Here is a 24,415-nt window from a genome sequence, read left to right as displayed (position 1 = left end):
ACATGTCTTTTTTTTTTTAGATGTATTTATTTGAGTGGAGGAAGGAGCAGAAGGAGAAGCGGACTCAGTGCACTAAGGAGGGAGCCCGATGTGGGGCTGGATCCCAGGACCCTGGGATCATGGCCTGAGCCAAAGGCAGATGTTTAACCAACTGAGCCACCCAGGTGCCCCTATCTGAGTACATGCCTTAAGGGAAAAGAGAAACCCAGCTTTTCAAGAGCTTATGAAATTTTCAATTTGCAATAACTTTTTATATAGCCAGTTTCTGAAGTACCAAATAAATTACTTAAATAATTAATTACTTAAATTAGCCAAATACTGATTTTCCTTCTTAGTACCATACTACACTCTGCCTTGATATAACTAGACTGAATGGTGAAAAATATCTGTAAATCATATAACTGATAAAGGACTTCTATCTAGAATTGAGATGTATTACAACCCAATAATAAAAAAAGACAATCCAATTAAACAACTGGCAAAGGATCTGAATAAACATTTCTCTAAAAAGATTTATAAATGGTAATGAACACATGAAAAAATGCTTAATATCATTAGCCTACAGTGAAGTGCAAATCAAAACCAGATGAAATATCATGTCACACTTACTATGATGGCTATACTAACAAAGACAGATTTTAACAAGTGTTGGCACGGATATGGAGAAACTGAACCTTCATACATTGTTGGTAAAAATAGTACGACTTTGGAAAATAGAATGGCAGGGGCACCTGGCTGGCTTAGCAGGTAGAGCATGCAACTCTTGATCTTGGGGTTGTAGGTTGGAGCTGCATGTGGTGTAGAAATTAAAAATAAAATCTTAAAAAAAAAAAAAAAAGAGGAAGATAAAATAGTACCGCAGTTCCTCAAAAGGTTAAACACAGATACCATATGATCCAGCAATTTCACCTTAAAGTATATGCCCAAGAAAAAACAGTATACAAAACCTACCCATAATGTTCACAGCACTACTCATATTAGCCAAAAAGTGTAAAGAACCTGTGTCCATCAATAAATAGACGAACAAAGTGTGGTATATTCATATAACAGAATATGATTTGGACAGAAAAAGTACTGATACATGCTACAATATGGATGAACCTTAAAAACATGTTAAGTGATAGAAGCCAAGGCACAAGACCACATACTGTGTCTCTGTGAAATGTCCCCAATAGGCCAATCCATAGAGTCAGAAAATAGACTGACCGTTGTCTAGGCTTGAGGGGAAGAAGATTAATGGAAAATGGGGAGTGACCATGGATGGGTGCAGGGTTTCTTTTTGGAGTGATGAAAATGTTCTAAAATCAATCATAGTGATGGTTTCCATAGTTCTGTGAACATACTAAAACCATTGAGCTGTAGAGCTATATCCTTTAAATAGGTATGTAAATTTTATCTCATTAAAACTGTTATTTAAAAAAAAAAGCTGTTATAACTTTATAGTTATAAAGTTGCCACATGAAATCTGAACCATTACATTTTTTAAAACTAAAAACTTCAGCCTTAGAATTTCATAATTAGTATTTCCTTAGTATTTCATAAATGTAATACATTCAAGCCTCAATATTTATTAATGTAACATATTATGAATAATTTAAGGATAATACATCCTTGCTAAACTTGAGACAGCACCATATACTATACAGCATAATAAAATTCTAAACATGCTTAGAATTTAGAAAATTCTAAAACATCTTGAAATTTGTTAGTTTAATAACAAAACTAACTCCATAAAATGGGCATTGTCTTTCTTTACATTTTCAAAAAAGCAACTTACCAAAGTAACATACTAAGTAGTGAAACTAGTTCATACCCAGTCTGAATTTAAAATTCATTTTCTTTCCCTTAACAATGTGCCTCCCTATGAGGAATACACTAACAATCAGAAAACTTATTCAAGTTAAAGTCTGAGATTGTTCCTTCCCAGCTATTTGCCCACTTCATTTTTTTTCTTCTATAAATCCAAAAGGATTATTAATAAGGATCAAAATGAAATTAAAAATGGGAAATATTTTTGTATACTGTAAAATTTTATTATAATTCTTTTTACTTAAAATAAGTTTAATTTTCTAATAAAAATAAACTTTAAACATTAGAAGAAACATTCCTATAAATTAAAAATAAAAAGTTAAAACTTCCACCAAAAGAATGGTCAGAAAGAGGCTGGTCTTCATTTGTGACATTGTCAGGGTTCTCTTTATCCTTACATAACAGAAGTTTGACCTCTAAAAAAGTCTGTATGGTAATACTATATATAAAAACAAAGCTACATGTTTTTCAGTCATCACTACACCATTAAACCACATGGAAACCAAAAAAGCATGAGGGAGAGGGTAGGATCATTGTTTTCTCATCCAGAATTATAATAAAAGCAACAATTTTCATACCTCTATCTTCAAGTTTAGGATTTTGAAGATTAATCAAAGAAACCATATCAACTCTAAAGGGCTATCATTCTATAGTGGTACCATGAAATACTCTGATTTAAAGTCATTTTTAAAAGAATGCTCATAAAACACTGCTGCTCAATAAAAACAAAACATAAGAATGTTAGTTAAAATTCACTGAGCACAGAGGGAGCACTCTTGATTTTCGCCTGGGTCGTGGTCAGGGGCCGCAGGATCAAGCCCCATGGCAGGCTCCGTGCTCTGTGCACAGTCTGCTTGTCCCTTTCCTTCCCCCTCTGCTCCTCCACCCGTTTGCTCACTCGAGCTCTTGCTCTCTAAAAAAAAAAAAAAAAATGACTGAGCACTACACCCCAAAAAACAAGTAGTCCAACTAAAAAAATGGGCAAAAGACACGAACAGTCATTTCTCAAAGACAACATACAGATAGCCAATAGACACATGAAAAAATGCTCAGCTTCACTCATCAGCAGGGGGGAAAAAAAAATCAAAACTGCTAGATATCCCATCATACCATTTCAGAATGGCTGAAATCAAAAACACAAGAAACAACAAGGGTTGTCAAGAATGTGGAGAAAAAGGAACCCTCTTGCACTGCTGGTGGGAATGCAAACTGGAGCAGCCAATGCGGAAGACGGTATAGAGGTTCCTCTAAAATTTAAAAATAGGGGAGCCAGGGTGGCTCAGTCATTAGACATCTGCCTCCAGCTCAGGTCATGATCCCAGGACCCTGGGATCCAGGACCCAGCACAGCATCAGGCTCCCTCCTTGGCGGGAAGCCTGCTTCTCCCTCTCCTACTCTCCCTGCTTGTGTTCCCTCTCTCGCTGTGTCTGTCAAATAAAATCTTTAAAAAAATAAAATTAAAAAATAGAACTACCCTACAATCCAGTAATCACACTACTGGGTATTCACAGTAGGCTACAAAGACACTAATTCAAAAGGATATATGCACCCCTACGTTTACTGCAGCATTATTTACAAAAGCCAAATTGCAGAAGCAGCCCAAGTTGTCTACTGATGGATGAATGGATAAAGGAGATGTGGTGCGCACACACACACACACACAGGAATATTATCCAGCCATAAAAAAAGAATGAAATCTTGCCGTCTGCAATATGGATAGAGCTAGAGAGTATGATGCTAAGCAAAACAGAGAAAGACATTTAAAAAACATATGTGGCATTCAAGAAACAAAACAAAAGGGAAAAAAGAGAGCGAGAGACAAACCAAGAAACAGACTATAGAGAACAGACTGAAAGTTACCAGAGGGGATGTGGGCAGAGGGAGGGAGAACAGGTGAAACAGGTGATGGGGATTACAGAGTACACTTATCATAAGCACTGAGTACTGTATAGAACTGTTGAATCACTGTACTATACACCTGAAACTAATATAACACCGTATATTAAAATTGTATTGGAATTAAAAAACTTTTCAAAAAAAGGAAAAAGATTCACTGAGAACTTACATGTCAAAAATTATGCTAAGAGCTTTATATGCTTTATCTTACTGAATCTTTATAATAGCCCCTTAAGATATTACCACTATTTTACAGGTAAGGAAATTGAGAACTATCTTTCTAGTAAGTGACACTGAGGTTATAAAGTAATAAATAAGGAACATGGTATTTGAAACTCTCCAGTCACCCATCCACTTATCCAAAAGATATGGCACTTATAAGTGGCCAGGCACTCATCTACACACAAAAATGATGAATCAAAAGCATATATACTCTACTGTATTATACTCTACAGACACAATTTTTGCTTAAAAATGAATAAAGATAGAGAAGTATCTCTACCTCTGGAGCTTGAGCTCACATTCAGAGGTGTCCTGGGAAAGGCCACAGGAAGAGACTATGTAGGGTTTGGTGCTGCAGTGGTGCTGCAGTGGGAAGGACATCATGTTGTCTGTGTTAGTACTAGCCCCTGGACTCCTACTCTAAGCTATGTGGAAAAAGATGCTACAAATCTACTTCATGTTCCCATGAAGGAGTCCAAGACACAAAGACATACTCGTGTGACACAAAATTAGAAAACTCATGTCTTCACTTTAGGGTAAAATGCAGCTCAGTTGAAGCACTGTTAGGATTGTAAGAAATGTAGAACTACCCTGGTAGCTCCAGATTTTGCAAATTTGACACCTGAGGACATATCCTGGGCAAAACTGCAGATGTCAGTGAGCAAAACACCACCTTCCAAGTACCATTTTGAGTAGAGGAAATTGGCCAGACAGGAAGAGAGGAATGGAATGTGAGAAGACTGAGTTTCTACAGAGCACTTTGGCGCTTCTGAGAAATAACTGGGTAAGTATTAAGGAGGATGAAGGTCCTACTTGAACAACAAGAGACGAGAGTCAGTGACTTTTATTACTTTCACTCTTTCATATCCATGAAAGTGGTGAAAACTGGAAGATATTAAAAATAATTGGAAGGAAATGCCAAAATTTTAACAGGTCTCTCTCTGGGTGGTGTAATTTCAGTTGACTATTACTGCCTTTAAATTTCTGTATTTCCCAAGTCACCTATAGTGAACAGTGTTATTTTATAATCAGAGAGTAAATAAAGTTTCTACCATTCAATTCTAGTAATATAAAAATGCTATTTTAAGATTTTCAAGCCCACACCAAAATCTGTTTTTCAGACCTCCAGACAGCTACATCTTGTTAAATATGCAAAGTAACCATCATTCTTTTTAGGACTGGGAATATATTTCATTATGGTTATACATTTCAAACAAGATTAAAAAAATTAGAGGTGCCTGGATGGCTGAGTCAGTTGAGTGTTTGACTCTTGATTTTGACTCAGGTTATGATCTCAGGATTGTGAGATCAAGTTCTGCATGGGACACTGCACTGGCTGTGGAGTCTGCTTAAGATTCTCTCCCTGTCCCCTCCCCCCACATTTTACACATGCACTCTCTTTAAAAAAAAGAAAAGAAAAGAAAAGAAATTATACCCAGCAAATTTATTTCTGCCCATTACATTTACTGTATGGCTTTTAGTTTCCCTGTATTTTAACACTCTGTTCCAAAGGAGGAAGCTCATTTTCCCTAGCAGACCACAGTCTTAAAAATTAAGACTAGCAGACCTAAGCTAACACAGTATTAAAAGTTGCAGAACATCTGGGCTATACCATGAACCTCACCAAATAATTTATATAAATCCACTATATACATGGTTGCACCGATTCTCAAGCAGCATAAACTGCCTTCCTAAAATGGTGAAAGTAATCAAGTCCATAATTGCTCAAATGTTCTACAGCTTGTCTTTATAAATTCTTTCCTTAGGTAATTTAGAAAAGCTCATAAGTATCTCTGTAAACATAATCTCAAAGCTTACTTCATGTTAAGATCGTTTTTTTAAAAGCAGAAATAAAATTTGAAGCATAACCCCAGCTATTAATTCAATACAAAAATATTTATTTAGGAAACAAATACTAAAAAAACAGTTTGGGATACTTAGCAAAGCCATAGCTTCTTAACAGTGTTCACGAAACCTATATTTTCAGTAATGAAAAACTTTAAATTCAGTCATACATTTCAAAAATGAGATCACATTCTTACCTGGAGATTTGATGCCCAGCATAGAGGAGCAGGGCAGTCAAAAAATATAGGTAAAGCTGAACCAGATGCTGCCTGGGCAAGGTTAATAGCACAACACTTAAAATATATCCTGGAATAGAAATAAAAAGAGATTATAAATAAAATATGATGCTAATTTAGTCTCCCAATTAATCACACTAAAAAAAAGAGCTTAAAGTAAATTATTTTACAATTAGGTTTCACAACTTTGAGTTTTTTACTTCACTACCAAAGTAAGTTTAATACAGTAAAAACCGCTATGGATTATCTGTTGAAAATAAAGCATTTTTCACTTTTTTGTAGATTATTCTACTTTATAATCAAAACAACACAAAAGGTACAAAAGGACTCCTCTCATGATCTACCCTTCCTTGATGTCTGCTTATTTTTTCTGTATCAATTCTCTTATTCTCTAGTCCAGAGGAAGAACTGTCCTTAATGTCCCTGACGCTGCCTCTTCCACTTGACTCAAGGTCTTACTTTTCCAACTCCTAAACACCCCTATCTCCTACATCTTCCTTCTCCCTGACACCAATGCTCACCTCTCTTTTCAATGGATGTATAATGCTCTTCCTCCAATCTTGAAGAAAAAGTTCTCTTCGTGCTGATTTTTCCTTTTTCTATTACCTATTTTTCTCATTCCACAGACAATGTTATAAACTATCTCTACTAGTGCTTCCATTTTCTAGCCATCCACCATTCCCTCTTTATTCTCTACAACCTACAAACTCTACAGAGCCCTGCTTACTAACGTCCACTCTAAAAAACCTCAGCAGTCCACTGCTTACTTGTCAAATCTAAAACATCCTGCTTATCCTTGTCCCAGCACCTCAAGCAGCCACCCTCAAAACTGGCTCCTTGGATTTTCTTTAAACTTCCAAATTCTCCCCTCCACTTTCTTTTTAATCCCCCAAATGAACACAGGAAATTTAGTCCCTGAACAACTGCTTTTCTCTCCAAAAAGTATCTAACTCAAAGAATTTATGTTGTTCCTTCAAATAGCCTGTTCCAAAGGTATGTTATCAACAGTTACTGAGAACCTACCTAGTACACACTCACAAAAGGCATCATTTCTTATTCTAAGACATCTCATGTCTCATGATGCCAGACATATACTGCTTAAATGATCTCACATACATGTACAAACTGAGTTCCTCCCCCCTCCTCCCTCAACAGGCTAGCTCAGCCTCTTTTTCTCCTAAATCCCATTCACGCAAACTCAAACCCAAGTTATCTTTTCTGTCACCACCAAGTCTTCCCCATAAGTCTCTCGTGTCACCCATCCTTTCCAGTCCCTATGCCCTACCCAGTGCACTCTGTAATAGGCAGTGTACCAAATGCCATTCTTCTTGCAATCTCTTTCCATCCTCATTCATCCTGCACTTAAGTACAAAACCAACCCTTTTGTCTAGACAACTCTCTTGTTCTAAAAACCTTCAAAAATTCTTAACTTTTCAGTCTGACACTTTAGGTCTTAGGACATCTGGTTCCAGTCTAATCTTCTCTCTTTTCTACTTATTAATGAGTCTTTATTAGGGCATGGTTATCTCTTCTCAGTACCCAGTGCTCCTCTCATACTTAAAGCTAAGAAATCAATCATGCTTAAAGCTATGGAAACAGGAGCAATATGCTGGAGACTAAACAGGTAGAATTCGGATTTCTTGCACATCCAAACTTTAAGAACAATCCAACAGAAATTAGAGATAGGTATTCCTATTTGCTTTTTATTTCCTAAAATAATTTTTCCAATTTATTTTGTTAATCCCCATCTCAAAGGACTTCAGAGGTATTTAAAAGGATGTTTCTTACATTAAGCAAGCATGTTCAGTGGTTGTAGCTGAAGGATTCAATCTACTGCATGAAATCTCTCCTTAAATTTTCTTTTAACGAACTATCATTTTCGTTTCCAGATATTCTTATCTTTCCCTTCTCACGCACATCTCATAAAAAATCCTCTGGAGATGGGACGCTTGGGGGCTCAGTACGTTAAAGCCTCTGCCTCCTGCTCATGTCATAATCCCAGGGTCCTGGGATCAAGCCCCGCATCAGGCTCTCTGCTGAACAGGGAGCCTGCTTCCCCCTCTCTCTCTGACTGCCTCTCTGCCTACTTGTGATCTCTGTCAAATAAATAAATAAAATCTCAAAAGAAAAAAAAAGATCCTATAGACTGAACATAATGATTTATTCAATCTTTCAATTATCCAGTCACTCAACCAATTATTACATGTAAAGTATGACCCATATGCATTCCTAGACATGGAAGATCAAAGAATAAAGTAATCATAGTCTAGTGCAAAAATAAACATGAACAAAAGTGTGTTACAATAAACAAATATTAGAAGGGCTGTGGTTGATTAAATGATTAAGTATGACCTGGACCTAGAAGGGTGAATGGATCTTTACCAGGGTAAGAAAAAGCAGCAGCATCCTTGGATAAGAGAATAGCAGGCATGAAAACCATTAAAAAAATAAAGGATATTTTCAGAAAACAATTAACTCTGTAGGTTACACTAGAGTTTCATGTAAATAAAATAAAAAAGTACTGGCAGATGATCTAACAGAACTGGTGACTAAACACTTCAGTAACGTACACAATAATAAAGGAGTGCAGACTAGGCCATCAGTTCTCAAATCCTTTGGATACACTATAGGTGAGGTAAGAATACAAAAAACAGGGCGCCTGGGTGGCTCAGTTGGTTAAGCCACTGCCTTCGGCTCATATCAGGATCCAGGAATCCCAGGATCCAGTCCCACATCTGACTCCCTGATCAGCAGGGGGTCTGCTTTTCCCTCTGACCCACCCCCCTCTCATGCTCTCTCATTCACTCTCTTTCAAATAAATAATAAAATCTTAAAAAAAAAAAAAGACAAAAACCAAAACAACAAAAACGCTATGCCTCACCTATATCCCCATTTCATATTCCAGTGGGAAAATAACTGTGATAACTACAAAATATATCACACGAGAAGTTTAAGCAATGATGAATTCTGCTAAACCAAGAACAATATGAATTAGTTATCTGAACTACAACATGTATGTAATCTAGCTACTTGAAAAATAAATGCCAAAACTATGGCTAACACAAATATGCATCACTAGTCACTCTTCAACAAACTACAACAAACTCTACTGATAATGATGAAGCTAATGCAACAGTAATTTACAATTAAAACCCAAGACCAGCAGCACTTAAAAATGATGACCTACCTAAAATAACATTAATGAATGTTTCTAACACCATGTATGAATTTCTGCTATTTATGGATGATTTTAGTAGTGAGGGAAAAAGCTGAGGACCTGAAATAAATCAGCAACTTTGGTATGGAGTTGGTAGGGTCAGCTATAAGATATTTAAATAAGTCTTAGTGGAGATCTATGGGTGAGTGGCTTAGAACAAGGAAGTGAAGATGATTCTGATGTTTTAGCTTGGCTAGTAATCAAGAGGGCAGCTTTGCTATTAAGACAGGAGACACAGAAGGAGGAGGAGGTTTGAAGTAAAGATGATGAGTTCAGTGACCATAAACTCAAGCATCTACAGAATATTTAGGTGAAGATGTCTAACAGTAGTTAGAAATCCATTCAGTACCAGGCACTAGCGAGGTGCTAGGAATGCTGAGATAACAAACCACCCCATTCCTACCTTAAAGGAGCTCACAATCTAGTTAAGAAGGTAGAATAACACAAGGATTTGTAGAATGCAGCATAGTAGAGGAACAAACTGGGTACCACTGGATAATAGTGGAGGAACACTAACACACTAGGTGGTCAAAAAAGCAATGGAAAGTGGACATAGAGATTTACAGGCCAAACTATGTGAGATCACACACACAACAAAAGATGAAAATTAAACACAAAGTCTGGGCCCTATCAACACTTAAGAAGTCTAAAGAGAAAACCAAGAGAGTCAGAAGGAATGGTCAGAAAGTTAGAAAACAGAAACACTGTTCTGAGGAAGTAGTCAACAACTTCATAAACATGGGAGGGTCTGCAGAATGAGGACACAAATAAAGCTCAAGTTTTACATTTTAGGTTAGTCACTAATCACATTAGTGATTGCAGTTTCAGTGGAATTATTCTCATACCCACGTTTTCCCTTCCAACTTCAACAAGGCTAATTCTGGCTCTCATTACCTCTTGCCTAAAATCTTAACTGTTCTTTTTTTTTTTAAGATTTTATTTTTATTTATTTGACAGAGAGAGAAAGATCACAAGTATGGAGAGAAGCAGGCAGAGGGGGAGTGGGAAGCAGGTCCCCCACTGAGCAGAGAGCCCTATGCGGTACTCGTCTGGGATCATGACCTGAGCAAAGGCAGAGGCCCAACCCACTGAACAACCCAGGCGCCCCTTAACTGGTCTTCTTACCTCTGGTTTCTCCACTTGCCCCCCCATCCCCACCCCCAAACCAGCAGTCTGTACAACACTAATCACTCTTCTTAAAATGCGGTTCACCTGCTCTAAATCCTTTGCTGACCATCACTACCCACCAAATTAAGTGTAATACCCAATACATTTCAACATTATTTCTGTTTCCCTTTTTATATCCTATACTTTACAATACAATTCAATAATTAACATTCCACCAATTATATTTAAACAATCACTTCTTTTTGCTATTCTCATAACTCACACTGGAAAGCTTCTCAATTTGAAGGTACAATTATATTCCATAAACATGAACTTTTAACCACACCCCACCTTGATTTTTAAGCTCTTAATAACAAAGGATATAAAAAGGGGAAAAGGAAAAGTCACAACTGCAATAAAAAAAAATAAAATATCTAGGAATGAACTTAACAATAAATGCCAAAGACCTCTATTATGAAAACTTTAAAACACTCCAGAAGGCTCACAAGAAATCTGGAACATAGGGAGGCTCTCTATGTTCATATACAGAGTAGAGTTAGCATCTTTAAGCTATCTCTTCATCTTAACTTCGACTAAGTAATTCTAAAGTTCACATAGCAAAGAGTGTCAGAAAAACTCCGAAAGACAAAGGGACTAAGTCCAGACAATAAAATAGTCTAGGTATTCAGTAAGCCCACACACTGAAAGAACAAGAAAAAAATATTCAAAAATGAAACCAAATAGATATGACAATTTAATATATAATAATCAGTTAGGAAAAGCTGAACTACTTAATAAATACATGGAGACTACCAGATAGTTATCTGAGGAAAAAAATTTTACCTGTAACACAATATACATGCAGATAAAATCCTAAGTGAAGAGGAGATGTAAATAATGAAACAAAAATAATGGAATAGAACATGATAAAGAAGTCTTTTCTAGTAACTGAGTCAAAATTCCAAGTTACAAAAAAAGAAATTAAAAAAAAATTCGACCACATTAAAACAAATTCTGCATTAAAAAAATACATATCATAAACCAAAAATCAAGACAACCAACACTGGAAAAAATAATTTCAACCCAAATTGAAATTCAACCTGGTAATTTCCCTACATTAGGGTTAATTTCCCTAATGTATACCAAACTCCCACAAATCAGCAAGAAAAAGTTAAAATCCAGAGAAGGCCAGCTTAACTACTCTCTGTTGGTGCCATGTCTCTTTTCAGCTTGAGCTGAAAAAAGGGGGGATGGTGAAAAAAGGGGGGATGGGCTAAAATCCCATAGAAAAATGAACAAAGGACATAAACCGACAACTCACACATTTTTCTTAAACATGTGGATAAATATAATCTCTCTCATACTAAGAGAAAAACAAATAAAAACTAGTTAGAACACACCCATTTTTCACCTACTGGAGTAACCAAATGTAAGAGTTTGATAACACTGTTTAGGTAAGGATATAAAACTACAGGAACTCTCAACCACTGTCTGTTATAGGTACAAAACAGTAAAACCCTATGGAGAGCAGTATCAGTCAATATTACAAATGTGTCTACTCTTTCATCCAGAAACTTCACTTCTAGTAATTTATCTCAAGGCTATATTTGCACCTATCAAAATTATAGCTATATAAAATTATTTAGTACAACATTAAATGAAAAAGCAAAAAAGAATAATTAGTTCAATGAATTATGATATAACCATACAAGGATACTCTGCCACTAAGAAACAGAACTGGAGGGCTGGGGGGAGAATGAGGCCTTAACATTTAATCAGAACCTTAAAATTTGGCATAATAGAAAGAGTCAACATAAAAACAAGAGTACAAAGCTTTATTTCATGAATATGAAATAGAATATAAGCAGTAGTAATGGTTCTGTGATACATCATTAAGTTAAACAACGGGTCAAGAACAGTGTATATTATCCTGTCATCTATACAAAAAGGAAGACATACATACATTTATTGCTACAGATTTATATTTACCAATATCTTTATATTGACATATGTACATAAAAAGATCTCTAGAATTTTTCACAAGGAAATAAAAATAGCTACTTGCTTGGGCTCAGAAAACTTAGTGGATGATGACCAGAGATAAGGAGGAACACAATTTTCACAATTTTCACTCAACACTTTTTATGTTTTGATATTTTTCTAACATAAATGTATAAGCACATTACTAATTTTTATAAAAAAGAATTTTTAAAATGTGGGCGCCTGGGTGGCTCAGTGGGTTAAGCCGCTGCCTTAGGCTCAGGTCATCTCGGCGTCCGGGGATCGAGTCCCGCATCAGGCTCTCTGCTCAGCAGGAGGCCCGCTTCTCTTCCTCTCTCACTGCCTGCCTCTCTGCCTACTTGTGATCTCTGTCAAATAAATAATAAAATCTTTGAAAAAGAAAAAGAATTTTAAAAATGTATTTAAGGGTGAAATCTAGTAAACTGGAACATTATTATGTAACTACCTAAATACTCTGACACAGAAGTTACTCTAACCAAAAAACTGTTCAAGGTGAAAATGTCTACTCATGTAATCACTCAGCTTATTCTACCACAGCATGTAATAAGTGTATTTAAGAAGGCTCAGTTGAGTTCCCAAAGTTATAAGCCAGAGTATGAACTTTAATGTACGATAACCCATTCAATTGCTAAAATTAATGTTTCTGGTTATTAGGCAGCTGTTTTTAAAATAAATATTTCAATCTATTCAGAAATAATGTATGTGATAAGCACATTTTTTAAAACCACAGTGTGAATTACTTTGCTGATTAAGCTAAAAATCTAAGCCAAGTAGTACCCAATTGTTCTTCTATAACAGACTGGAATTATTTTCCATAAATTGGCTAACATACAAAGCATTTAATAAAGGGCTGAGAATTATAGTGTTTTGCAGCATAAAAGAACCTTCTCATTTCAAAGAATTTCCCAAGGTAGTGCCACCTAAGAGAGAAGTATTTATTGTACCCAGATGTTCTGCTTCTAGTGCACTGCCTTTTCTACTATACCACACTTTTTCCCACAATGGCTTACTTGGCAATCTCTTAGAGCTATAAGGGAGTTTCAGGACTAAGATCTGGAACCCTAAAAAGTCCTTCCATACATAAATATAAATCTCATAGAAACAGGACAAACCCTTCACAATTTTATAAAACATATACCTGCATGGGCAATTCTAGTAATAAAAATATTATTAAGCCACTATAGTACATCACTCAAACCGCATCTTTGGTTCTACAACAGCAATGTCAAATTAAAATATATTATTGCTATCAATTACATATAAATGAAAAATTAACCTAAAAATTAGAAATCTGGACTTTCATTCTAGATGAATTTTTTTGTTTCCTGCCTGTATTTCTTTTTTCTAAGATTTTTTTTAAGTAATCTCTGCACCCAAGGGGGAGGAGCTCCAACTCACAACCCTGAGATCAAGAGTCACATGCTCTACTGACTAACCAAGCAGGTGCCCCTCCTGCCTGTACTTTCTTGACTTTAACTTCTTTAACCTCTCAATATTGCTTTTACTACTAACTTCAAATCACATCAATTATATTCCAAGGAGTATTTTTTTAAATATTATAAATGTTATTTCCAACATTTCATTTAACTGAAATAAATGCCTTGTGTTCAACTGATGTTAATGTTCTGGGACAATAAAGAAAGTTATATTTAAAAAGCTCTGAAGTACGAACAAAACCCAAAACAGACAAATCAGAACAGGCCAAATGCCTAAAAGGTAGTTCTCATTATTTACATTTCATCATATTAAAATCTAAAATGTTTCTTTTTGCCTTCTAGCTTCATCCAGTAAAATAAATCCAACACTCTCTTGTTTTCTTCTACCCTTAATAACTCATATGCAATGGTAAAACAAATTATACTACAAACAAGACTCCTAATCATTCATCAATGACTGTATCACTGTCATCTCAATGTAAACAAATTTCGTTTTACTCTAATTTTAAAACCTATATAGACATCAATCAGAATGCTCACTAAAATATTAGGAAAGGTAATGTAGGGGTGCCTGGTGGCTCAGTCCGCTAAGTGTCCGACTCCTGATTTCGGCTCAGGTCACAATCTCAGGTTGTGAGATGGAGCCCTGTGCTGAGTATGGAGCCTAGTTAAGATTCTCTCTCCTTCTCCTTCTGCTCCCCACAACCCCAAGCATGCTCCCTCTCTCTAAAAAAATAAACAAACAAGCAAACAAATAAAAAAGAAAAGAAAAGGTAATATAGACACTTACCTACATAATGCATATTAAGAGCCAAATACTTATACTGGAAAAGAGGATTATTACTGAGGCTACTTCTTTGGATCTGCTGGAAGAAAGAGCTGACATCCCATCTGTACAGGACATCCAACAGCATGATGCTTGGCACCCTCAGGGCCACATTTAACACTGCTTCCAGTTTTTCCTTTGCAGCCATGTTTTTTCTTGGAGCAGACCTAAATTCAGGAGACATAATATACAAAAATAAGTCACCTCAAATAGCTTTTAGATAACCTCTTACGAATCTAATGGATTGTCACATACTATACAACGTGTAAAACTCTTAATCACATCTATTACTTCCAGGTATCCATAAAATAAGCCTTGTATTGTGTTTTCACATTGACCCTTTTAGGTCTTCCCATCTGTTTAAGTGTTAAGGCCTCAAAATTTATTTTTAAAACGCTTAACTTCAACTCTGGGCACTAGCAATAAAACACCCTAATAATACTATAGCGTTTGTCCAATTAACTTGAAAGGAAAAATTCACTCCTATAAAACTGAGATTTATGTAGCTATAAAAAAAAGAGCAAATTTTAAGTGGTTATTATATGAAAAAGCCCAAGATTCAATAAAAATTTGATGATTACATATTTAGTTTGCAGTATCTCACAGTCTATCCTTTGCTGTATTACAACTAAAACTGAAGTACTGAATTTACATGACATAGGTATAATTCAGAGAACTCATGATACAGGTAAAGACAACATAGTTGGCAATATTGTTTCCTTCAATATTAAAGTTAAAATCTCCATCTGAAATTCCCATAATCTGCCTTCAAAGTGGGGAAACAATGCTCATCAAATTCTTCCTGTGATTCAGAGATATGCTGGCACAAAGAAGAAGTCAGGCTTTAGAGTCTGTAGCCCTATCTTTGCTCAGCTGTTGATGAGTTGTAGGAGTAGAATTTTTAAAACAATTTAAAAAGTGGGGTGGGGAGGCAGAAAGGTAATGAAAGATATCTAGGACAATCCATTATTTAAAGGACAATTCTGTGCAACACTCCTTTATAAGACAGAGCTTTAAATCAATCCAAGAAATTATGAGACTAAGGCAAACAGAAGTGGGTTAAAGACAATTTTAAGAGTAATGATAATTCTGGATTGTTGGCTCTGAAAGTATCCTTTTAAGTATTTTGCTGACAGAGCTAAAATTTCCGGCTTTGGCAGTAATTTCAGACATTACAGGACAAATGAAAATATTTACTTCTGAAGAAAATTACAGTGACAGTTTGCTATGCCATGGTTAAATATTTGTCAGTATTTCCATTTTACCCCCTAATTTTCATAGCTTCCTAGCTCAGTTAAAAAAAAAAAGTTCAACAAACCATTATAAGTTCTTCATTCACTGAAAAACTGATTGAGTGTACTGATCACTGAGTGATCATTTATCATTCCCATTACTCAAAAGTGATATATCCAAGAATGCAAAATAAACATTTTCATAAACTAAACTCTGATTACTTTAAATGAACAAGACCACTTTAATAATTTTCCTACATAAGAAAATAATATTGTGAGAGTCAAAACTGAATGTTGTATCCTAACAGGAAAAAAAGCACTGAAAAATAAAAACTCTAATCAACATTTATTGCAAATTACAGCATTGGGGAACCTCAACTTCTCAAAGTTCATGATATTACTAAAAAAAAAAAAAAATTTTTTTTGAGAAGAAATACACCAAAGTATCACATTAACATCCTTTCAATAGTAGGGCTACGGTGATTTTTATTCCCTTCTTTTTCTGTTTGCCAAATGTTGTAGAATATCCATTACTGGGCTTCAAAAATAGAAATTCCTTTGTAAAAAGTGTTAATATATCTAAGCTATCTAGATGACTAAGAAAACACACAGAACCTAACTACTTACTCAGGTGGTCAAACAGATAACTCAGCTAGGTTTATTTCAAAGTACAAAAAACAACAGATATTTCTCACAAACCACCAGGTATGTGTGAAAATTATCATAGACTGAGATAGTAACATCACTGAGAGGCTTTATAACAGAAAAGTAACTCTTCCCATATTCTAGAATCCAATATTAATCACTACTGTTTTTTGGTAGGGACTACTACTCAGTTAATACTTATAGTCTATATTTATTTCATCTGTCTTGGAGCCTTATTTCTTTTTTTTTTTTTTTAAAGATTTTATTTATTTATTTGACAGAGAGAAATAAAAAGTACACTGAGAGGCAGGCAGAGAGAGAGAGAAGGAAGCAGGCTCCCTGCTGAGCAGAGAGCCCGATGCGGGACTCCATCCCAGGACCCTGAGATCATGACCCCAGCCAAAGGCAGCGGCTTAACCCACTGAGCCACCCAGGCGCCCCAAGGAGCCTTATCTCTTTTTAAATGTTTTTCTTTTTTTAAATATACCCACTTTCACCATTTGCTATAGCTCTCAAAAGGGGAAAGGAAAAAAAAATAAATAAATAACCACTCCTGTATCACAAATCAAGATCTGAACAAGGCGGGGAAGCTCCCTAATTCTTACACAAGATCATCTCTATCACAAGCAGGCCATTAGCAGAGGATAAGTCCCCTCTCAATTATCACCATTCCTGCCTAACAAATAGAATAAAAAGAAAATTTTGAATTCCTAAAGCTCTCATTACCGAAGAATACTGGAGAATGATCCCCAAATTCTACTGTATAGTATATCCAAGACTCAAATGTCTGAATTAAGGAGGACCTTGGATAGAAATATGCCCACTTAATAACAACTCTACTGCTCATTAAACATTTCATTTATTTCTGTATGTAAGTGACATTTTAGCAAGTCATTGGCAAGCTGGCCCTGTATATGGACACAGGAGAAACAAATTCAATATATGGAAAACCAAATCTAAAACACTACCCATAAGGGCACCTGGGAGGCTCAGTCAGTTAAGCATCCAACAGGATGTCAACTCGGGTCTTGATTCCAGGGTCATGAGTTCAAGCCCAGCACAGGATGTTGAACTTACTTTAAAAAAAAAAAAAAAAATCTAAAATGCTACCCATAAAAGCTGTGGAAAGACCAAAAAAATTTAAAAACTAAAATAAAAAAATCCCCTCTGAACTTTATAATTTTGAGCCTTTCTGAAGTATAAGGGCCACATGGTATGTTGATCACCATCACAAATAAATACCACATACTACACTCCAGCACCCCACACTAAATTAACATCTAAACAAAACATGGAAACGTGTATCTTGTTTAAAATTACTGAAATCGGGTGCTTGAGTGGCCGAGTTGGTGTGTCTGACTCTTAATTTTAGCTCAAGTCATGATGTCAGTGTTCTGAGATCCAGCCCAGCATGGTCCTCCCACTGGGGCTCCCCACTCAGCAGGAAGTCTGCTTGAGATTCTCTCTTCCTCTTCTTCTGCCCCCTTTCCCTCTCTCAATAAATAAATCTTTTTAAAAATAAATAAAATAAAATCACTGAAATCATCCACATTTGCCAAGCCACTCTATTAGAAGCATGAAGGAAAAATGGAGATTTCTCTCCTGGGGTAAAAAAGATTGTACTTCTATGATGTTTGGTTCAAGCCTAATTTATTTTTTTCTGAAACTTATTCTCAGAACTAATGAGCATATTCCAAGTCAGAAGGAGCTTAAATTTCTCTTAAAATCAAAACAATACTAGATAATCCTTAAAAATAAGCAAAGGTACTGAATGCAAAGAAAATTTAAAGCCCTGATAGTCCTATAGCCAAATATATAAGCTATTCCCTGCCCTGTACAGTCACACAAATTTTCTCCTCCATGAAAGATTTTTGTATTTTCTCCTTACATGTTTTAAGAACTGGGAAAGTAATATGCCAAAACAACATCTCAGCAAATAATATAAACTAAATGTGACTCAAACTTAAAAATGGTTTACACAGTGGGACAGCTTTAAAAAAAAAAAATCCTTTCCAAAAACAGCAAAAAAAAGACTCAACAAATGCTAACCAAAAACGACCACAATGATTTCCCTAAATGACTTTCCCAGGCTTGGAAGCAGCAATCACTACTTACACAGTAATGTCCTGTGCAAGTATAACATTGCACAGTTCACCATTCATATCTGTGGGTTAAGAAACACAGGAGTCTCATTCTACACTTTCCTAAAAACACTGTGTTTGGGTTTTGAATATGAAGAAATCAAACAAATCATCCTGAACAATTCGGAAAATGTACATTTTTAAAATCATAGCCTGTCTGTTGAAGAATTATGTTAAGAAAAAGAAACAGAAAATTCGATCTTACCAAAAAGAGGATATTCACATCTCCTAGATAAACTCCTTAAAAAAAAAAAAAAGAAAGAAAGAAAGAAAAAAGAAAAAAGCAAATATAAGAAAGCTGTATGATCCAATTTTAAATTCAGTACAATAGAAAATTTAAGATTGGAAGTTTCTACACCTTATTCTCCCATCAAAAGAAAAAAATCATTTTTTCTTTATCCATCCAATGAAAAAAAAATTCTACCATCGCTAAAACCCATCTCAAGAAAGGTTTTCTGGCTGTCCATATGTTAGGACGGTAAGCCCTGAAAATGTTAGAGGGCAAAACTAGAGGCTAAAATCATAAGTAAACTCAGCCCCAAAGAGATACCCGGGAGGAGAACGCCACGTCTTACATAAGCATTGGCACATGTGTTAAATATAGCTGGTCCTCCCCACTCCCACACTATTGCCAGCTAACTTTGTATGTACCTGATTTCCACATAAACTACTAGCAATTCTGTGGTTTCTCGGTATCTCCAAAGTGGCAAAAATATGAAGTCCACTCTGAATAACCGGACCATCTTTCAATTCTTAAGAGGCCAGACAGGGAATAAAAACTGCTATCTCTGCCATTGGGCGCTCAGCCTGGGTCACGACTGCAGCACCGACAGCTCATCCTTTGGGCACGATTCAAGATTCAGTAGAACGGCACAGTCCGTATTTTAAAAAATAAAGACATACAGTCCTCTCCTTTCCTTTCAAACTAGTTTCCTGTTTACTGCAGACGGCGATGCAAAGCCATCCATTAATCTTTGATGCCTTCTCACTGCAAAGCCCCCTTCCTCTCTCCCCGAACCTCCTCCCCCGTCTCCCCCGCCCCTTCCCGCGACGCCCTGCCTGCTGATCTCAGCGGCGTTTGAACTATAGTAACCCCAACCCAGCTCGCTGCAAAGCAGGCAGCGCAGCAGCAGGGCCGCTGCCGCCGCGGGGCTAGGGGATTACGTTCGCAAAAACTCCGCCAGTAGAGAGGCCCGTGCCAGGGAGCTCCCTTCGTCTGGCCAAGGGTGCTGGCTCCGCGGCGCCACGCATCAAAAAGCTTGCAAACACAGACGCGGGCGAAGTTCATCCTCGCCGAGTAGCGAGGGGACTCATTCCTAAAGGGAGGGCAAGGGTCTTGGGTGGAAAAAGCAGAACAGGAATAAGGTGGAGAAGGAAGGGATGGCAGGCGAGAGAGGAAGCGATGGGGACAAAAAGGAAAGGATAAGGAGCGCTCTCACGGTAAAACAGGGCTGACAGATGGGATGCAAAACAAATGGGCCCCCATTCGAATGGCTTGGCAGGCCTTTCCGAACTCCCAAACAACCTCAAACCGCACAAAAAGAGAAAGGAGGAGGCTGAGTAGACCAAAGAAGGAGAAGTCTAAAGAAAAATGGGAGGGAAGCTTGGAAGCAAAGTGGACAAAGACGCCTAAGACGTAAAGTTGGGAGTGGAACTGGAGAAAAGGAACTGGAAAGGCGCAGCTAGGAAATGGGTAGCTCAGGAAGGGGCTTAGAAAAGGCCTCGAAATGGGGTCCTGGGGAGGCGACGGAGCAGAGCTCAGAGAGAGAGAGCATCTTAGGAAGGCCGCGGTAGGTGAGGGATGTGTGCAGGAGGGTGGGTAGCTGGGAAGGCGGCGCACAAGGACCAAAGCTGGGGGAGGGGGCTCTAGTGCGGGGCCCCGGGAGGGGAAGGCAAAGTCGGAAAGAGCGGGGGGGGCGGGGGAGAGGTCCCCGGGAGGACAGACGAGAGGGAGGGGACGCAACGGGTGAAAAGGGGATGGGGACGCCGCCGAAGCTGGGAAGAAGGAGGGAGGTGAACCAAGGAAGGGGCGAAGGGGGAGAAGAGGAAGGAGCCGGCAAAGGGGTGGGGGAGGGGAGAAGGGAGGATGTGCGAAGGGCGGGGGGCGGGGACGCGCCGGGATGAGATGAGGCCGGCCGGGGCGGACGGCTCGGTCACCTCGGGCTGTGGCCTCCCTCCCCGCAGGGCGGCGCCGCCGGCGGGCAGGCGGGCTCCGCAACTCCCCGGCTCTCTCGCCCGCCCTCCCGTTCTCCTCGGGCGGCGGGGGCCGGGACGGCGCGGCTCACAGCGGCGGTTCTTCCGCGCCGGGCCTTGGTTGCAGCGTCTTGGGAGGCGGCGGCAGCGGCGGCGGCAGCGGCCCGACCCGTGCGGTCACCATCGTCCGCGGCGGCAGGCGCTCGCGGGCCGAGCCCCTCAGCAGCCGGTGGCAGCCATGGCCTACTGCGCTCGCTCCTCCCGCCCCCGGCGCTCTGCGGCGGCCGCTGCCCGCTCTCGCGCTCTGCGCCTGCGCGCACCGCGCCCCTCCCCCCTGACCCCGCCCGCCCGCGCACCCGCGCGCGCCCGCGCTCACTCACAATCGCCCGGGCCGGGTGGTTCCCGTGCCGCCCCCAGTACGTGGGCGGGAGACACGCGCCTCCAGCGGCCCAAGCCGCGGGGCTCAGGCAGCTATGGAGACGCATACCACGCCGACACCTGCACGCGCACTGTGACACGCGCCATTCTGACACACGTGTGCTCTCACACTCCTCAAACACCGGCAGCCACACGCGCTCGCACCCACACTCACCTGCCGGGACCACGTGGGAGAATTGGAGGGGCTGATCTTCACTCGGTGCAACCGCAGTACCAATGATACCAGAATTCTTTTTAACTCCCTCACTGACTGGGCTAGACTGTCAGCTCCATGGCGTCAGGGACCAAGTCTGTGATGGCTCGGCAATGCCTAGCACAGAATAAGCCTCTGTTGAATTAAGTGAGTGGATGCATGAATAAATGAATTGTAAATGTTCACGATCTTTAATTTTAAATTTCCGCCCCTTGGTTTAAAGAATTTGTTCAAAGAAATTTACTGTAGTATGAAATCAAATAGTATTTATTTTATTTCAAGGATCAAAACAGTTCAGTGTATACACCCCTTCCCGAGGGCCCCACTGACCAGCATGCCTCCCTTAATTTAAATGTCAGCATATCTTTAAGGGCAGAAACTGTTCCCCACTTCCCAAAACAAAGCCCTGAAGCACGTTGTGCGTGCACAGAACAAAACAAGAATGTTACTAGCCTTCTGAGCTTTGCCAGGACTCCTTATTCCCCAATTTTTCTAGGACCTCACCGACTCTCCACAAATTCCTCACCCCCACCTGACCCCCTCTCCCCGGAAAAAAACAAACAAACAAAACAAAACCCTACACTGTTCCTTGCTGAGTCTTCAGTTAGTTCCTGGAGAGCCAGTCGCTACTAGAAACTAGTCTGGCCTTTGATGTTGGCAGAGACTTCTGTACACAGAAGATACACACCCAGTAGTAGGTAAAAGGTTGCCACTATATTGGATCATCCTGAAATTGTGAAACCTCAACTTCTGCATGTTACTAGAGAAATTAATGTACTTTAATCTAGATTTCTGCATTGGGGTCCCTCCTTGGAAATTCATGTCTCTGTCCTGTGTTTTAAAATGTTAAACTTCCAATTCTTCACAACCTTTGTATCTTACTAAAATTGTAAAAGCAAGCTCTACATTTAGCAAATGTAACTCTGGAGGCATCAATCAGATTCAGAGGAACTTCCACTAGTTTGATAGCTCTATAGAAATGAAGCTTTAGAATTTCTGGGAAGTGTGTTCATAACTCTCTAAAGAGACCTTCCATCCTGGTGCCTTAGACTACTTTAGAATAATCAAGCCTAGAGGGGCAGTTTTATGAGTCTCTTTATATGTACCCCAGTAAGTAAGAAATTACAGAGGCCACATGACTAATGACTAGACTAGAAAACTGCCCAAGATAGCAAAGCCTTATTCCTTGGTTTCCTTCCCATTTTAACAACTTTACTATTGCCTCAGGCAAGAAAATGTAAGGCAAGAAACAGATTACAAAGAAGTCAAAATCTACATAACCTTAAATTCTAATTGGATTTATTTATACTTTTAGGGTAAATTGCAGAATCTTTAAAATATTCCTTTAGTATGGTTACCAGATTTGTATGTTTTGTTTAAATGGAGGAAAAGTTTACCTCAGCTCTCACATTTACTTTTTTAAAGAGGAAAAAAATGGCTTCAAAGTCCTATAACCCTCACTAATAAGTACTCTGGACTTGTAAAAGCAGGAAAAAGTCACATGTTTTTTTCACCTTTGAATTTTATAGCAGCTGCCTATAAATGCTAAAGTTCAAAACAAGTAAAGACAATTACTCTGGTAATGAAAGGGTTACTGCTATTATATTGCTGCTAATCCAGTTTTGGGAAAGCTCTCCATTGCCAGATGCAGGTAACCAAATCAAACTAAAAAGGAAAAAAGCAGAGAGAAAAACTGGGGGTGGGGCTGTAGAGAAGACTGCTCAAATGAAAAGCAGTCACAGTATAGAAAGTACTTTCTAGAGGCACCCAAATGCACCCAAAACAGCAAAGGTCAGAAACAAAATGTACCTGGGGCCAGGCTTAAGAAAATGCCCAAATGCCACAACCTAGTCATAAAAGGAATTAGCTTCAGGACTAGAAGGAAAGAACTGGAATGTTTATTACTGTGGAATGGAAGACCATTCAGGAATCCAAAGGTTATCTTCCTGTTCACTAAATGTATCCAACATTGAGAAGGAAAGTCAGCATAAAGTTTAGAAGAGAGCGTATTTGTTACAGCCCTAGCCATTCCGAAAGACTAACCCCTCAATGCCTTTTAAAACAAACTATTGCTAATAATCCCATGGAAATTGTCCTCTGTTGAAAATCTGCAGATAACTGAAAGCCAATTCACTATGCCTTCTAGATCCAGAAATAAGAGCTCATGTAGCAGACTTCATATAATGGGGCCCAAATCCAAAAAACTCAGACAGCCAACACTGGAAATATGGGGGAAATGAGACTTATTTATTCATTTATTCCACACTTTATTCCTCTGGGCACCTTGAGGTTTTCTCTATGTAATTCCAAAATTAGTTACCTTTCTTGAATAGAAGAGTCTAAATGATAATATAAAAATTTCATTCAACCTGACTACCCTCATGGTTTGATTTTGAAAGTCAGTTCTAAGAGGAAAACTATATTTTCTTCAGCAGCATGGTTCAGTAAAGGGGAAATTAACTCCTTTTGCCATATAATTGAGATATAATTCACATGCCATACAATACACTTTTAAAGTGTGCACCTTAATGGTTTTTAATAGAGTCACAGAGGTGTGCAACCATCACAATCAATTTCAGATCATTTACACCACCCCCCCTTCCAAACAAAAACAAAAACAAAAAAACCCCCAAACCTCTGTATCCCTTAACAGTAACCTCCTTTCTCTCCAACCTTAGGCACCTACTAATCCTTCTATTCCAGACATTTCGTATAAATTAAGTCATACAAGAGGTGGTCTTTTGTGTCTGTCTTATTTCACTTAGCAAGATGATTTCAAGGTCCATCCATATTGTAGCCTGTATAATTATTCGATTTCTTTTTATTGCCAAGTAACATTCCTTTGTATGGCTATATCACATTTTGCCTAGCCATTCATCAGTTGATCGACATTTGGGTGGTTCCACATTTTGGCTCTTACGAATAGTGCTGCTATAAACATTCATACTAGTTTCTGT

The 24,415-nt window shown here is 38.3% G+C and overlaps 1 protein-coding gene across 2 annotated transcripts in view; it reads right to left on the bottom strand.

Annotated features, from left to right (window-relative positions):
• The window catches only part of RNF145 (ring finger protein 145), a 54,075-nt gene extending 33,144 nt beyond the window's left edge, over positions 1-20,931 (bottom strand). The window contains exons 1-4 of one of the 2 annotated variants that reach the window (XM_045075648.1): positions 20,792-20,931; positions 18,840-18,874; positions 14,581-14,783; positions 5,970-6,078 (exon numbers count right to left, since the gene is read on the bottom strand). In XM_045075648.1, the coding sequence (XP_044931583.1) occupies positions 5,970-6,078; positions 14,581-14,764 (293 nt within the window). In that variant the 5' untranslated portion in view covers positions 14,765-14,783; positions 18,840-18,874; positions 20,792-20,931. The remainder of the gene's footprint in view (positions 1-5,969; positions 6,079-14,580; positions 14,784-18,839; positions 18,875-20,791) is intronic. The other variant, XM_045075649.1, reaches the window with a different exon arrangement.
• Between the last annotated feature and the right edge of the window lie 3,484 nt (positions 20,932-24,415).

Source organism: Mustela putorius, unplaced genomic scaffold (assembly GCF_011764305.1).
Source record: "Mustela putorius furo isolate JIRA1106 unplaced genomic scaffold, ASM1176430v1.1 tig00000145_pilon_pilon_pilon, whole genome shotgun sequence".
Classification (NCBI taxonomy): Eukaryota; Metazoa; Chordata; class Mammalia; order Carnivora; family Mustelidae; genus Mustela; species Mustela putorius.
This window is presented reverse-complemented; position numbering and strand designations above follow the sequence as displayed.